The sequence below is a fragment of the Sesamum indicum genome, linkage group LG12 (genome assembly GCF_026168435.1).
Source record: "Sesamum indicum cultivar Baizhima isolate 11 linkage group LG12, ASM2616843v1, whole genome shotgun sequence".
NCBI classification, from domain to species: Eukaryota; Viridiplantae; Streptophyta; class Magnoliopsida; order Lamiales; family Pedaliaceae; genus Sesamum; species Sesamum indicum.
In genome coordinates, this window is record NC_142668.1 from 16174380 (window position 1) to 16190941 (window position 16562).

Sequence of the window (16562 nt, forward strand, 5' to 3'; positions counted from 1 at the left end):
TGGTAAGTTGAAAATGATATTACCATCTTTAGTCCCTTCAGATTTTTTTATAACGTTCAAAAATGAAAAAAAAACTAAATACTTTTTTAAGTTAAGTAATATATTATTATTATGTTTACTAAAAACTCAAAATTTTGATAATTATATCATCTTCAACATAATTAACCTACTTGATGCCATTTTAAGATCTTTTATTTTATATTCATTTGCAGATGCACACGAATCCTATATAATTCTTGCTAATTATATATTAAAAATTATTCTTTTTTCTTACATTTGACACATATGTAATAATGTAATAAGGAATACAAAATATTTCGACGTAAGTGCTCAAAAGTTAATTAACACAGCAAAATCATAATCAACGAGAGACTTTTAATTTATTGTCAAATGCCAATGCAAATCAAACACACTTAAGTGTGTGTGTGTGTGTGTGAGAGAGAGAGAGAGAGAGGGGGGGAATCGTAATTGTACACTATCCTAGTGAGGACAGTTCTTGTCGCAGTCTAATCTAGTAGCATAACACTGCTGTTGAAGACAACACCAGCACTCCGCATGTTCCTGGCAGGTCCGCTTGTCTCACCCGCCTATGATAATTTTCTTCCCTATTTGCCCCACGCTTGTCATCACCAATTTCTCGTCCCCCATGATTTTCCTCCCTCTCAAATTCTCCAAGCCTGTTTAAACAAAATTTCAGCATTATGAATATATTAAATCATTTAATTTTAATATTTGAATATATATATATAATAAAGCGTATTTTTACTTTTAAAAAAAAATCAAAATTAGTTTATAAGTTATACTTACATTCATGAGGAGATAACAAAGCAACGAGGATGAGTGAGAAGATAATGATTTGGGGTGATTTATGAGAAGCCATCGATAAAACTTGTAATGAATTTTCACTAATTACTAATGTTTAATTTTCTCATATATTTATAGATAATATTTTGAGTATTTTTTCTTATTTAGAAGCCACAAATTTTATTTTGAGAATGTCAATGAAATTCAACAAATTTTCTTCCAAATATAACTACCCAATTATGCATACTAAATAATTATGAAATCGAATGACTTGTAATCTATAATATTTGATCCTATTGATCACAGTACATTTTATTCCCAAATTGTTAATTAATTTGACTGACTCACCAATGAGTTGAATTTGACAGACCAATTGTTTGGCTACCAAAATTACAAATTACTATATATTCCTTTTTTCTAATGATTTTAATTATTATAACTTGTATTCTATTATAATTTACTCAAAATAATCCATCTAGAGGGTAGATTTTGGTTCAAGAAATTGAAGCAATGATTTAGGAAAATCATTTTTAAATGACTTCATATAAAATTAAATAAAATTTATTAACAAATGTAGAGGATTTGTTGGGAAAAATACAAGCAACCCCCTTGTGATATCGCAAATGAACAAATTACCCCCTTATGAAAAAATAAATAGCGATTTATCTTCCTATATTTTATAAAATACAACAAATTTACCCCTCCTATGATTTTTAAAATGAATAAGGTAACTTGTTTCATTTTAAAAAGTACAGGGGTATAATCATATAAACTCTATCGTGCGTTCATGGACGGGCCTCATATGGTCCATACACGTGTGAACCATCCGCGACTACATGCGGCCTTCCTGGGCTTGCCTAGACTGGCCCAATTTTTACATTGGGACAACCCCTTGAGTTTTGGACGGCCCATTCATCTTAGGGTACAGGCCTAGCCCATTACATTATACCCCACATCAGCTTGGCGGCTTTTGGGATATTCTTTTAATCTTTTTATGGTTTTATTTACTCAAACGACTTATTTGGAGGCTTTATTTTATCGGCAATGATTCTAATGACTTTATATTAAATAAATAAAATTTATTAATATTTTATAAAATAAATTCAAAATAAGAATTGAACGACTTATAAATTGTATAATATAATATAGAAAAAGAATTTATGAACCAACTATTAATTGTTCTCATTATGTGTTTATATATTTCACTTTTTTCTTTTGTTTCAAAAATATAATATAGAAAATTTATTAATATTTCACAATTTTTTCCTTTTCTTCTTTTATTTTTTTACATATTATTATCTATTTTATATTTTAAAATATAAAAAAATATTTATTGCTGAAATTACAATTAATAGATGCTAATGAAGTAATGAGAGACTTCAATTTAATTTAAAACCACATTATTTAGTGAATACATTTACATATTGCAGAAGCAAATATGAGTGTGTGGAGATATAACTAATAATCATTCATGACAGAATTCCTCACAAATTTTCTCAGTAAAACTACATTTAGATAAAATCTTACAACACCAGCAGTCAACATCACGACCAGGACCAATTGTGCACTTGTCACGCTTGCACGCATACAGAGTAATTTTCTCGCCCTCTTCCACTTCTGCTCTCCCCACATTTTTCCTTTCACTCAATTCCTCAACGCCTGTTCATCAAATCCAAACCCTAAATTAAACCAAAAACGTATGTCTGTATATTCAATTATTATTAAATGAAAATTTTCAACACTATGAATATATTAAATCATTTTTTGAAATATTTGAATATATATATATATATATTTATAAAAATAAATCAAGATTAGTTTATAAGTTTATACTTACATTGGTGAGGAGTTAACAAAGCAAGGAGGGCGAGTGAGAAGAGAATGATTTGGGCTGAGTTATGAAAAGCCATAGATAAAACTTGTAATGAATTGACACTCATTACTAATGTTTTTAATTTTCTCATATATTTATAGATAAAAAAAAAATGAGTGTTTTTTCTTATCTAAAAGCCAAAAATTTTATTTTGAGAATGTCAATAATATTCAACCTTAATCCGATTGTTGATTTTCTTCCAAACATACCAATCCTATTAAGGATACTAAATAATTACGAATTTCTATAATATCTGATCCTATTCATCAGACTACTTTTTATTCTCAAATTGTTAATTCATTTGACTGAGTCAGCAATAAGTTCAATTCGATCAGACAAATTGTGCGGCTATCTAAATTAATACTTTATATGATATATGTTATATTGATAACGATAATCATATTTACATGAAAAATAAATATTAATATGTTATTTCAATTTCAATTATCAATAAGCCTAAACAAAATGGGACAAAATTACATGGAACTATTTTTCTAAATGAACTTGATTGAGTAGCTAACATGACTTTGGGAAGTTGATGAATATTTTTTATATTAAAATAATTTGATATAATGGTATCAAAATTACCATTTTTAAGTCTACAAACCCCTCTTCACTTTATAATAATATAGATATAAATATAGCTTTTTAATAAAAAAAGTTGAGTTATATCCTAATGGTATGAGCATCACTAAAGTATAAATATCTTAACTTACTTTTCTTTCTTTCATTTTTTTTTTTAATATTTTCAATTAAGGGTGGTTTTTTCGAAATTTTAAGGACTTGGGTCAATTTTCAAGTTTCAATATTTTTAAGTGAGTTTTCATTTTTATATCAGTATTGTTGAATTCTCGACTCATTTCTTGATTGAATTTCATAAAATATTATTGTACTGAGTTATCAATGATTTGAATTTAACTAGGTTGGTTGTGTACTTATCTAAATTACGAAATATTAGCTACTTTTTTTTCTTTTTATGATCTTAATCACTCAAATAATTTAGTTATTTTGATGGAATGAATTACAAAAATTACCCATCGGCCATCCGCTTATTTATCGTTTTTGACGCTATCGTACGGGCACGAAATGGCATCATCTGGTCCGCACACGTGTCCACCATCGGCCACTACACGCAGCCTTGCTGGGCTTGCCTAGCGGGGCCCGATATTAACTTGGGACAAGCCCTAGAGTTTAATTGATTTTGGGCCGCTCATTCAGCTTAGAGGCTTTTGGGACTCTCTCTCTTGCTTACTAAAAATTGGAAAAATGAGGTTGAGAATAATTGAAATGAGCTGAAATTACAATTGACACAAAGTAATGAAGCAATGAGACACTTCAATTTCATTTAAAACCACATTATTTAGTGAATATTGCAGAAGCAAATATGTGTATGTATATATATAAATAATAATCATCCATGACAGAAACGCTCGCAGATTTCTTTAATAACACTACATTTAGATAAAATCTTACAACACCAGCAGTCAACGTCATGACCCGACCCATCAGTGCATGTTTCGTGCTTGCACACATACACAGTAAATTTCTCGCCCACTTCCACTTCTCCTCTCTCCACATTTTTCCTTTCACTCAATTCCTCAACACCTGTCCATCAAAAATTAAAACAAAAACATATGTCTATCTATTTAATTATTATTAAATGAAAATTTAATACATATTTCATATATATTTAACTACTGCACTTATACCTCAAACGTGTTCATGAGATCTCAACCTTAATATTAACTACTGGATTAAGACGTTATTGATATATATAGTGGGTAGTTGTGCACTTACATTGGTGGGGAAGTAGCAAGGCAGCAAGGGTAAATGAGAAGAGAACGAAACTGGCTAATTTGTAGTTAGAAGCCATTGCCTAATTTAGAACCAGAAAATGTTAATAATGAACTAATTCAGACACTAATGTTTATCGTATTTATAGATACAGTGCCACCAATTATGTTGGTTGTTACTTGTATTCTATGGTAATAATCAGTTGGTTTGAAATTTGAGTTACCATCTTATCAAATTATTGTTGTAATTACTGTTTGATTATATGTGGTTTAATTGTTGCAATCACTTATAAATATTTTTCACTAAGAATTTTGTTTTATTTTATTTTTGTTTATATCTAAATTAGATAACGTGTGATCCAAATTAGATATTGTGGGAGAGCCTAATAGGGGTAGGGTCTTTCATTACTAAATTGGTTTATTATTTGGCAATTTTCTTTTTTAATAGCTTTTAAGATTCTGAAATTAAATGTGTTGGATCTTGTAAATTTTTCTAAAAAAGGTTTAATTATTTCACCCAACTTTTATTTATTTAACAAAATCAAACTCATGATTTTGTTAATATTATATTTTTACCCTTGAGGTCCCCCTCGCTCTTCGGAGCAAAGTAATCTACTTATATAATTTTACATTCTAATAGTTTTGATGGATTTTTTTGGTTATTATTATAATATCGAGAGCTTATTATGTCAAATAATATAATATTTTTATAAGCTTTGTCATGTTAATTATTCAAACATTTTATAAGTTATACTTTTAAAATAAGAATAAATATTTTTACACATTTAAAATATTTTATAAGATATAAGAGCTTCAAATAAACTTAGCGCTCTTTAAGGTGAAAGTAAGGCACCGTAACTATAAGGTCACGGGTGCGTGTGCGTTGTAGTTATTTGTTAATTATAAATATTTAATATCAATAATTGATAAATTGGTTATTAATGATTTAAATTCGTGATGTAATGTTTATCGATTCACTTATCTTAAAAAGGAAGAAAAATTAGAACCTAAGATAAAGATTTGATTGAAATAGAGATTGTTGATTATGAATACATGAGCTCAGTTTATGAATTTGAGGTCACATGATTTTAAGATCATGAGTTTGAATTCCACCAACGTTTGAAATATTATTTTATTTTGATTGTTATAGTTATCGATTATTATTAAATATAAATATTTGATACTAATGATCATTATTAATTTATTAAAAAAATAATAATATATCGCTTTGATTTAAAAAAAAATATATATTGAATTATCTAATGTAATTTATGTATTCATGCGGTGACAGAATATTTGGGCCAGAAAACATGATGGCGTAATAAGGCCCAATAAGGATGCTGCTCCTGAGACTGAAGCCCAAAAGGACTGATTCACTTCGTCTAGGGCCAAGACCCTGAATTATTTGTACAGGATTAATAAGACAAAAATACCCTTGTGTATTATGATATTCACCAAAAACAGGTTCTTCACTGTTAGTTTTCTCAACTACTTTGATCGCCAAACGATAATAAGTCAGGAGAGGATCAAATGTATTTGAGGGGTTTTCAGTTCCAATCGATGCTGAAGTAATCTCCTCATGTCCCATTATGCAAACCCTAATTTACAGGAAACCCATTTTCCGATTTCCTCCCCACCTCCTCTCTTCTAATTGTTCCTTCTCACAAACACATAAAAGCCGTGATGATTTCTTCAGAATCCACCCTAAAAAGTGTGGTTATGGTTTAAAGACTCTAAGATTATACTCTGCCGCATCTCCTCAATCACTGGGTTATGGTGGCTGGGATGATTTTCAACTCATCGGTGACTCAGTCCATTCTGGTCAGTCAAATCAGTTTGATAATTTTCTGAATTCTCTTGGAATTGGTGATAAGAAGTATGTATTTGTGTATCTGTTTGGATTTGTTTGCGCTTTGGCAGTTTCTCGAGTTAAGGTTTCCTCGATTGTTGTATTTCCAGCTTGTGCTATTGTATTTGCTCTTGGATTTTCGGTTGGGTTGGTCAAAGGGGGCCACTTGAAAGAATTGAGATTAAATGGGAGTAGAAAAAAGTTCATAGACGACAGTTGTAGAGGTTCCATTGAGAACTTCAGGTATTTGGGGGATAATTTGAAGGGGTACAATGCCAAGGTTCTTAAAATAAGGAATGGTATTAGGAGAAGCATTGAGTGCAATCAAGTTACCGTGAGTGATCTAGAAAGCTATGTTGATGTTATGGAATCTGCCGATATATTTTCCCGAAATGCTATAGATTTTGTAGAAAGTTGTATACAGAGTGTATTAGGTGGTAAACAAGAAAAGGAGGGAGGTTCGATTCATGAGTCTGGAAGGCGAAGAAAGAAATCGGGTGAAATTGGGTTGAATGTCTCTCAATATTTTGGTGGTCTGTTTGGAGGGAAGTTTGATGGTTCACAATCTGCTAAAACGAGAGACTCTGGTAAGATGGAAATGATGGATGTACAGGTAAATGATAATAAACTAGAAAACATCTTAATTAATCCCCTTAAACAAAGAAATCTGACATCTGCACCGGATGGCAATTTGGAAAATAAGAGTGCAAGTATGTTGGAAATTCCTTTTGATAGCACTTCCAGAGCTCGAAATAGAGCTGAAGATTTTGTTGATGGGGCTGGAATGGGAAACTTAGCTTTTGATAATGAGATAAGGAATGTAGTTGAGGAAAATGATACTGCTGAAACAGTTTCTGATCGGACAATCTATAGTTACCGGAATAGGACATCAAGATTCATCGACAACCACCGAGTATATTTGAAAGATTATCAGGATGAAAGTGAAACATCTCAGAACAACACGTACAATTCTGTGGATGTTAGCATCAGTATGAATCATATAAAGACTGCAGCCTCTTTTGGTCGACAGCAGAAACGTGAAACCCTGAACAGAAATTATTTGCACCTTGAGAACACAGAAGAGGACCAAAGAGAGTCTCAGAGATATTCTTATAAAAAAGGGACGTTCAGTCAAAGAAAGAGACATCCTTTTGCTAATCAAGAGTCCACAGATGAGCAAATATCTGATTCTTCTGCGTCTTCAATACTTGGTGATGATTTGGAGTTCAATAGGTATGTTGCAGAAGCTAATAATCTTTTGAAAGAAGCAAAGGGCTGTTTGTTACAGCAAGTTGATGATGGTCGTGCAGAGCATGCACTACATAAATCTGCAATATTACTCTCGAAAGCAATAGACATGAGGCCTATGAGTTTATTGGCCGTGGGCCAGTTGGGAAACACGTATCTTCTTCACGGAGAACTAAAACTGAGAATGAGTCGAGAATTGAGATCACTACTAGCAAGATCAAATCCATTGTTGGATGACGAGTGGGGGAAATCACTCAATAGGTCTGATGATCAGTTTGCTAATAAAGACAAGCTTACAGCAGCCCTTGTGAATGCTTGTGAAGAATGTGAAGAGCTGCTCATTAAGGCAGGAAGAAAGTACAAACTGGCCTTGTCAATTGATGGGAATGATATGAGAGCCTTGTATAATTGGGGCCTTGCCCTTTCTTTTCGTGCACAGTTGATAGCAGATATCGGACCTGTGAGTATTTTCTTGGATATGACTAGCTTTTCTTGTTCGCATTCAGGTTCCTTAGCACATATCATCTCCCCGGCATACCCTTAAAACGCATGGATATATTACCTCCACCATACCACCTGACAGAAGATATCATTTGAAGTTTTCTCTAAATATTCTTTTTAGTGTTTCACTCAGAATTCTATTTGATCTTTCGTCCATATCACAGAGTGCTGCTCGTGATGCCGATAAGGTTTTCTTGGCTGCCATAGACAAATTTGATGCCATGATGTCAAAGAGCAACGTTTATGCACCTGATGGTATGTTAGACCTGCCTTATCCACGTTTGCTTGCGTGCTAACTAAGGGTCCGTTTTCTCCTATCGAAACGATAGTCAACACATCATTCACTTGTGTTCAAAGGAGACTGCAATATCATCTCCTATCTACAAAAAGATAATGCAACACATCAAACACCCAACCCCTTAAATTTTTGTTGCTGCTTCTCTCATTAAGAAAATGTCCAAGTCAGCTGAAAATGAGCAATGGCAGTTATTACAGTTACATTAAAAATACTCTATATCCTAGAGTGAAGATACAAGACTTTCATTTTGATTGATCGGGTATATGCTGATGTGGTGGAAATTGGTATGTTGCAGCTCTTTTCAGATGGGGTGCAACATTGCAGCACAGATCTCGACTAAGACCAAGGCATAGCAGAGAGAAGATCAAGTTATTGCAGCAAGCCAGACAATTATACGAAGACGCACTTCACATGGACTCGGGAAATCCACAGCTTCAAGACGCCTTGTCTTCCTGTATATCTGAGTTGGAATATTGGTACATTTAGGCATATGAAGTAAAATATCAGATCAATAATTATGGTCCCCGTCACAGTTTTGCACCAACACAATTCTCTCTTTTTCCTTTGGTTGCCTTCTGCTCTTTGTTCAAACCATTTTAAATCGAAGAACGAAGAGGTAACATTAATTTGAGTATATTGTTATAGAAACTTTTTGAGTAATAATGCCCACATCCACATCTAGAGGTTTCTATTGCAGTAAGTCCGTGAGGCTCAGCCTTCTATTGGAAGCATGTTGCCATATGCCTCGTTTTCTGCTTGTCGTGTTATCTTATTACCAATCTTATGTTTTCCGACGGAATGGAACCAGGAGAAACAGACTGCGTGCTCCCGTTATTTAACTCGACTCTTTTCTCTGATCAAATAAATGAGTATGGAGGCGGTAGAGATTAATAATATTAATTATACAGCATTAGTGTTAGTATTATAGTAATTTTCCTCAAAAAGAAATATGGTAGTAAATATGCGACTTGAAGAATTACAGGGTATGGTTTCTCTTCATCGTAGCACTTCAAATATATGGAGCAAGAATCAATTGGTACTGTATTGCTGTTCAAATGCAGTACTCATCTCTTATCTATGAAGCCGCAAAACTGCGGAAAACCCTCAGCATTCCTGCAAATGTGACATTCCCAACCACGGTCCGATCCTCTTCCATTACCCACACACAGCTGACGCGATGTGCAAGCGCCTGGATCATGACAGCCACCAGAGAACTCCCTTGACTGCAGACGATTGCCTCAGATCTCCTTCCAGGGTAGGATCGGCTTGACCCACCACTCCTGCTGGACGGCCAACCACTTTTACTGAACCCATATTCATCGTCTGAGGAACAGCTTGAAGACATAGAAGACTCGCAAAAATCATCCATCAATTCAGCCAATCCTCCTAATTTTTTCTCCTCCAGCTTCATCTTCACCAGCTGAACCAAGTCCTCTGGTGGACCACTGGAGTCTATGTAGGTCATGAGATCCATAGCCGTGAGGGCCATAATCGCTGCTGCAGCCGTTTCGTCACAGCATGCCAGAGTGGAGGGCGAGATTTCCCCTATCAACTTGTTATGTTCATCAACGACTGCAACTGATGTCTGCTCGATGAGAGCACGATGAAGGTAGCTCAATGCTGAGGACACAGGCTTGTCGTAAGGCACTGTCATTATGTCGCGATTGATGATATCCAGGGACTCGATGGTGAAAGTTGGGATTGGAGAGAAAGCTCCAACAGAATTGAGGAAGAAACGCACCACGTCTTCCTGCGTGAGCCAACAGTATTCTTGGCCATTATAGCGAGTGCAAGCAGAAGAGGCTTGCCTGTGGAGGAAATTCTTTCTTTGGATGTGGTGGTTTTGAATTGGGATGAGTAGGTTTTGGGCACCATCAAGTATGTAGTCTATTGCCTCCAGCAAGCTGAAAAATATACATAAAAGAATGATTTACAGGCTTCAAAATGAAGGGTATGGATAATTATAATTCTCTTCGAGCAATTATATGAACTCGAAAGCATCTGTACACAGATTTTTCGTCCCTAATTTCTTGAGTCACAGAGAACAAGATTAGAAGATAAATGAAAATTCGGGAACCATTATTCAAACAGAGGATCCGAAACCCAAGAAGCCAATCCAAATGCCCAGAAAAATCCAGCCATATAATTCGCAAGAAATCATTTCCGAAAAATCTGATAAGGTTGTCCGGAAAAGTCGACTTTAATTTAGGGGTAGAAATGATTTTGTTGTCCAAAAACAAAAGAAAATTCTAACAAACACGGATATCGCGAATTACGGACAACTCAGTCTGAAAACAGCGAGCACAAGACTAGGAAAATATTAGAACTTCTCATTCTCCTTTGCATATTTATGAGAGGAGAAAACAAATAGCTCCAGAAATCATTGAAAAGAAGGAATAAGTTGAGTTAAACGAACCTGGAGCTGGGATCCAAATGTCTGACAACGGGTAACCCTTTGGGCAAAACATCGGAAACAGGAGCGTCAAAGGCCTTGAAAGGATGGGTCAAATTCTCCTCCCTGCAGAGGAAGAGAATGAGATCCGCCGCGCAGAATTTCCCCACGCAAATGCAACAGCCATTGGGCCCGCCTCCGCCGCACGCCCAGATGCTGACGTGCGAATCCCTGGACGTCTTCAACGCCGCCAAGGCGTCGGAAATGGTCGCGTTGGCCGCAACCCTGGTCAGCTCCGGCTTCCCTAAGCACAACTCTGACACCTCTCCATTCAGAAATCTTACTGCCATGCAATAACACAAATTCTAATTGGAAATCTGGGAGAGGGAGTTAGGAAAAGGGAATTTGTCAGATAAGAAAGAGAGAGAGAGAGAGAGAGAGAGAGAGAGAGATGGAGGACACAGAATACAAAGGGATAGATATAAGCGCGGCCCATGTGTGCGTGTATATATATATATATAGAGAGAGAGAGAGAGAAGGCACGGATATTGGAATTTGGAGTGTACGGAATATCAGGTTTTGGAAACAGCCTGAGAATGGATTTGGAGGATATTTACGAAAAATCTGATGACTATAAGTTCCCGTAAATAAACACAATTAGTAATAAAAATTTTAATTGCTTTTTGGAACATAAAAAAAAATAATTTTGAAGGTAAATGGATTTGAATAAATAATTTTATATGATATTAAGAATGCATTTATATATGTGTGTAAATATTATGAGGAAAGAGTTGTATCAGTAGGTGCAGCTGGTTTTTATTGATTGGTTAGGAGTAGGGTGAATGGAGCAGGTGTGCACGGGATACACATCACAACCCAAAGGGTTGCTTGGATTTTAGTCAGCCATCTTAAATGCTTTTGGGTTTCACTAATAAATACATAATAAACCTCACCTCTAATACACATACAAATTACAATTCATGGGTTTATTATTATTAAATCCTCAAATCAATTAAACAAATATTAATTAATGAATTTATTTTGAGTTTAATTACCTAACTTTAATTTCACATATATACATACCTACCTACCTACCTACCTACTTTCACTTTGACTAACACCAACCCTTTTTCCGTTATATTTCTATAATTTTAATTAATATATATGGTCATAGATATGTCACTTTATTTTATAAAGACAGAGAATATGTAATAAATTAAAATAAAGAATGTCGAGAAGAATAGAATGTAATTAGTAGAAGAGGACAAACTTTATTAATTCATTTTGTTTAAATTTGTCAGGTTTTTGCATTCTTCATTTTGACCATTTTCATATAACCTTTTTTTGGCTTTCCAGACTAAAAGCTTTCGTACCACGGATAAGTACTACTCATAAAATTACCCACTTTCAAACGCGCTTTCTAATTGCAATTCCAATTCAGTTGGATGGAACTTGAGTAATAATATATTTATTATGTGATTAATATATAATTTAATAAAAATAATTAATTATCATATTTACTTAGTGATTAATTTTATTCCAACAATAATTTTTCTTCCAACACGACTCCCTCCCTACCTTTTCATAGTAGTGATTTGGATCCGAAGATGTCGAGGCAGTCAATCTGTTTGGGACATGAGAGTACAAATAGAGTGTTAGATTTGTTTGGACATCCTCAATTAAAATTCATAATTTGATACTTGAATTGAGTGTAAATTTTAGTGAAAGAAATGCAAGATTTGATCAGCTAAAAATGATGTATATTGGCATAAAATAGCTTTGGAGTATTTATCGGTTCAAATTTTTTTTGTATTTATTTCATAAATTAATATCGATTTCAGCCTTTTAATTGTTAGGTGATGGATGATTGTAATTATGGTCATCGAGTCGGGCAGATTGAGTGCGACGAGATTCAGTTAAAAAAATGTGCCCATTCTTATCTTGTTTGGACATTTTAAGGGTCTCATGAGATATAGTTTTGTCTTTATTAAAGTATCTCATGCAAGACCCTTATTAAATAGGTTTTAATTTATAGGAGAAATAACAAGAGAGCATAGATATTTTGATGGGATTTGGATGTTGATTGAATGTAATAATGTGGGATGTATATATGCGAAACAATAGCCACATGTTGTTGTGGTACTCATCAACTGCCTCACTGCTCTGTGTCTGAACTAAGACATTTTCATGCCAGTACACTTTGTGTGTTATCAAACAGAATATGCTTTTGATGCTTTACGTATCAACGTTAAGGAAATAACAGTAGGTGCGGCTTGCGTGTTTGGTTTGGGAATCTGATTTCGTGTGGACATTGCTGTTTTAGGACCATTTCAGAAATGTACAATCGCTGTCTGAGGCTGACGACTATGAGAAAAACATAAAAAAACGTAATAATATTTGTCAGGTATTCACTTGGCCGTACACTTTTGTACGTGCACATATTGGCAGCACATGTACTTTAGGCTGGCACAGTTTGAAGTAATTTCATAATGATATAAAATATAATTTTAAAAATTAATTTATTTATTTTGACATGAATTTGTGGAGATGAGTTAGATAGATTTGTTATTATTGTTGTGTTTAAACTCAAAATAATAAAGCCATGATATCAAGAATTTTAAAATCTTAAATTTTAATTTTAAACTGTATTTTATGATATTGTAATAGATTTCAAATGCGTTAATCAGAGGTACCATCTGCATTTTTCATAGTGGGCTGAAGTGATAATTAGGCCTGATCAATATCCTCCTCAATATGGGCCTTAAAGCCCAATGGTTAGGCCCAATATCTAATATTCTCTACGGGAATTTGATTACTGCACACTACGAAAATCCTTTCAAGTTTCAACAACTGACCAGGAACAATCGAAGTTCTTAGAGTTTAAAATATGAAGCTAGGGATTAGTGCAAAGATCGAAGCCCCCGAGTTAGGGTTTGGAGAGGGCTCGTTTCGTTACTGTAAGGAAGACGATTGCAGATGATCGTCACCATAGGATTCGTTGAATCGACGTTCTTAGCAGAAAAATATGTATTCGTTACCCTTCGGTCAGTTTACATTTATTGGATCGTTGTTCAAATATTGCTGTGAGATTATGTAAGTGGCGTTTGAATGTTTATGATCGTATTTATGCATTTATGATATTTTAATGAGGGAAAATCACTTATAATACAGGTAAAAATGATACATGTTTGCTCCAATGTAGATGTTGTTGAATGGGCAGAATCCCTTAGAGTTTCACAAAGAGAATGTCGGAGTGTTTCCGACATAAGGGGGTTTGCTGAGTGGGATAGGCGTCAATGTCATCTCAGATTATGGATAAGTCTTTTGACCATTTCCTGATCCGCGAATTCTTCGCATTCAATAAAAGAATAGTCTTTCTCCCTTAACCATTCATTAGGTCTTTGAATACCCATTTATACCCCAATGTCATACAGCTTCATCAGTATACTTCCACCTCAAGATTGGGATTATTATATTAAGTATTCTGTTATGGATCCTAACCCCAAAAGATTACTCTTTCTGTTGTAATATATTAAACAAGAGGAAAGTGTTTTGGATAAACCTGCCACCTACTTTTGCTCTCCTACTAATTTCTCTTATCCATTCGTAAATTTGGCATTTCAATCTTTGTGCGCATTCGTTCATTCTTCTTCCTTTCTACCTATTTATTCAAAGTTTATTGTGGGAGAGTAAACAAAGAGAAAAAGACAAAAGAAAAAAAGTCGAGAAAAACAAAAAAGATGTTGGCTGTATTCAAGAATGGTGTGGTGGATCCACCAAAAGAGTTGCATAGCCCAGCTTCATCCAAGGCTGTTGGGAAAGACAAGACTCCAGAGGAGACTCTCAAGGATTGCTTGGCTTCAGATCCTAACAATGGCGTCTCCCTTGATTTCTTAAACAAGGTTATCATGGCTTACGTCCCACCTCGACCCTTGGGCATGCCACACCAGAGGTAAACCTCTAATCTCCCATTTTGAGAGCAAAACTAAAAATAAGAATTGGGGATGAAGATTTGCTGAAAGCATGGTTACTCTTTTGCATTTCTTTTCTTGATTTAATTTAGTACATAAAATGTATGCAAGGTAGATGAAAATTTTGATTGTGTTTTATAATGATTAATGATATGTGTAATGGGATATCTTGATGGGTGATCTGAACTTGTGATTATATTACAGGTTGTTCTGTAGTGTGGATGATGTACACTGCATGTTCTTGGGGAATTTGAACAACTTGTGCAACCTCAATAAGCAATATGGGCTTTCAAAGGGTGGAAATGAAGCCATGTTTGTGATTGAGGCCTACCGGACCCTCCGTGACAGGAGCCCAATTCCGGCCCATCAGGTCCTTAAGGAGCTAGAGGGCAGTTTTGCATTTGTGATCTATGATCACAGATCTGATACTGTGTTTGTTGCCCTTGTAAGTTTTGCGGATGCATCATCAAGAATCTTGATTTCTTATGCTGTCAGTAACTTTTCATTTTAGCAGAGGTTTCTGATAGACTTACTTTTTCATTTGTTGGCAGGGTGCTGATAAAGCAGTGAACCTGTTCTGGGGTGTAGCAGCTGATGGCTCTGTCATGATCTCAGATGATGTTTCCCTCATAAAAGCAAGCTGTAGAAAATCATTCGCTCCATTCCCACCTGGTATTGTAATCTATGATCCATGCCAAAAAGGATAAAATTCTATATAAAATATGAAGAAACTACCATAAACCTTAGAATACAATTCATCATAATCAAACTCTCTTGTTGTATTTGATTGTGATCTTCTTCGACAGGTTGCATGTACCATAGCGACAGGGGACTGATAAGCTTTGAGCATCCAATGTATAAGATGAAAGCCATGCCTAGAGTTGATAGTGAAGGGGCAATGTGTGGAGCATATTTTGCAGTGGATGCCTATTCTAAGGTTAATAGCATGCCTCGGGTCGGGAGTGAAGCCAACTGGGCAACCTGGGGCTGACCGCCTTCTAGTGTTTCTGGTGTTTCCTCCATTGACATGGATGCTAGCCAAACAATTTCTTATTATCATTAGGTATTATCTTTGTTCAATAATCTCGTGGTATGTGTATAATGGCATTATTAGGTTTCGTTTCTTTTGTTTGCCCTCAGTATGTAAATACCATCTTTGAGGTGTTTGGACTTTGTTGTGAAGAAATGCTCTTCGACGACAGTCGTGTAAATTTGGTTGCAGTACAGTTGGTCTTTGCAGGGGACGGTTTGTTGTTGTGTAGCGTCCATTCCAATGGCAATTAATCTGAAAAGAATTACTTTTCAGTTTCTAATTATATTCTGGACTGAAAGTGTAATGGCCAACATGTTGCTTCTCTTTTAAGTTACAAAGAAGCTAGCATTGAATGCCCAGACAACTATTTGCTCTAACAGAAGACGAGGCTTTTGGTTTGGGTGCCTTTAGAATTTGCCCTTTATTCAGAACATCCTTGGTGTTTTTTCCGAACAAAATTGTTTATCGAAGTACAGTCAGTATAGGTAGCACTCTAATTTCAGTAGGATCGGGTTGGCGTTCAGAACAGCCTTACTGTTTTGGGTGCCTTAATAATTGTTGTTGACTTTATATTCTTTTAAAAAATAATAAATATATATGAAGCATAACTGGAAAAAATACCACAAAACAAATGTGAAACTGATCAAAAATATTTTACAAGCAATTACACGTTGACATCGACATTCTTTCAATTGGAAATGAATAGAAATGGAGATTGACTTGCTGCACCAGTATATTTACCTATAATTTATTATTAAGCGAGAGCACTTTTTCTTTAAATATATATATATATATATATC

The 16562-nt window shown here is 34.6% G+C and overlaps 4 protein-coding genes across 6 annotated transcripts; 2 read left to right on the forward strand and 2 right to left on the reverse strand.

The window, feature by feature from the left end:
* Positions 1-2206: 2206 nt before the first annotated feature.
* Positions 2207-4569, reverse strand: LOC148784911 (uncharacterized). The gene is made up of 3 exons (XM_088876702.1): positions 4475-4569; positions 4151-4282; positions 2207-2463 (listed from the first exon to the last, which is right to left on the reverse strand). The coding sequence occupies exons 1-3, from the start codon at positions 4548-4550 to the stop codon at positions 2270-2272; spliced, it is 402 nt and encodes a 133-aa protein (XP_088732828.1). The 5' UTR covers positions 4551-4569; the 3' UTR covers positions 2207-2269.
* A 1378-nt stretch (positions 4570-5947) lies between these two features.
* On the forward strand, positions 5948-9047 carry LOC105175492 (uncharacterized). Its single transcript, XM_011097941.3, has 3 exons — positions 5948-8027; positions 8233-8323; positions 8662-9047. Exons 1-3 carry the CDS (start codon positions 6060-6062, stop codon positions 8850-8852), a joined length of 2250 nt encoding a protein of 749 aa, XP_011096243.1. The 5' UTR covers positions 5948-6059; the 3' UTR covers positions 8853-9047.
* Positions 9048-9257: 210 nt separating this feature from the next.
* Positions 9258-11252, reverse strand: LOC105175634 (CBS domain-containing protein CBSX5). Its single transcript, XM_020698258.2, has 2 exons — positions 10783-11252; positions 9258-10270 (listed from the first exon to the last, which is right to left on the reverse strand). The coding sequence occupies exons 1-2, from the start codon at positions 11106-11108 to the stop codon at positions 9442-9444; spliced, it is 1155 nt and encodes a 384-aa protein (XP_020553917.1). The 5' UTR covers positions 11109-11252; the 3' UTR covers positions 9258-9441.
* Positions 11253-13611: 2359 nt separating this feature from the next.
* LOC105175493 (stem-specific protein TSJT1) lies at positions 13612-16045 on the forward strand. 3 transcript variants are annotated; one of them, XM_011097942.3, is made up of 5 exons: positions 13612-13851; positions 13930-14710; positions 14934-15174; positions 15281-15401; positions 15536-16045. In XM_011097942.3, the coding sequence occupies exons 2-5, from the start codon at positions 14499-14501 to the stop codon at positions 15718-15720; spliced, it is 759 nt and encodes a 252-aa protein (XP_011096244.1). In that variant the 5' UTR covers positions 13612-13851; positions 13930-14498; the 3' UTR covers positions 15721-16045. The 3 variants fall into 3 exon arrangements, with proteins under 3 accessions (XP_011096244.1, XP_011096245.1, XP_088732070.1); XM_011097943.3 differs by having other exon boundaries at positions 13961-14710; XM_088875944.1 differs by having other exon boundaries at positions 13612-14710.
* Positions 16046-16562: the final 517 nt, after the last annotated feature.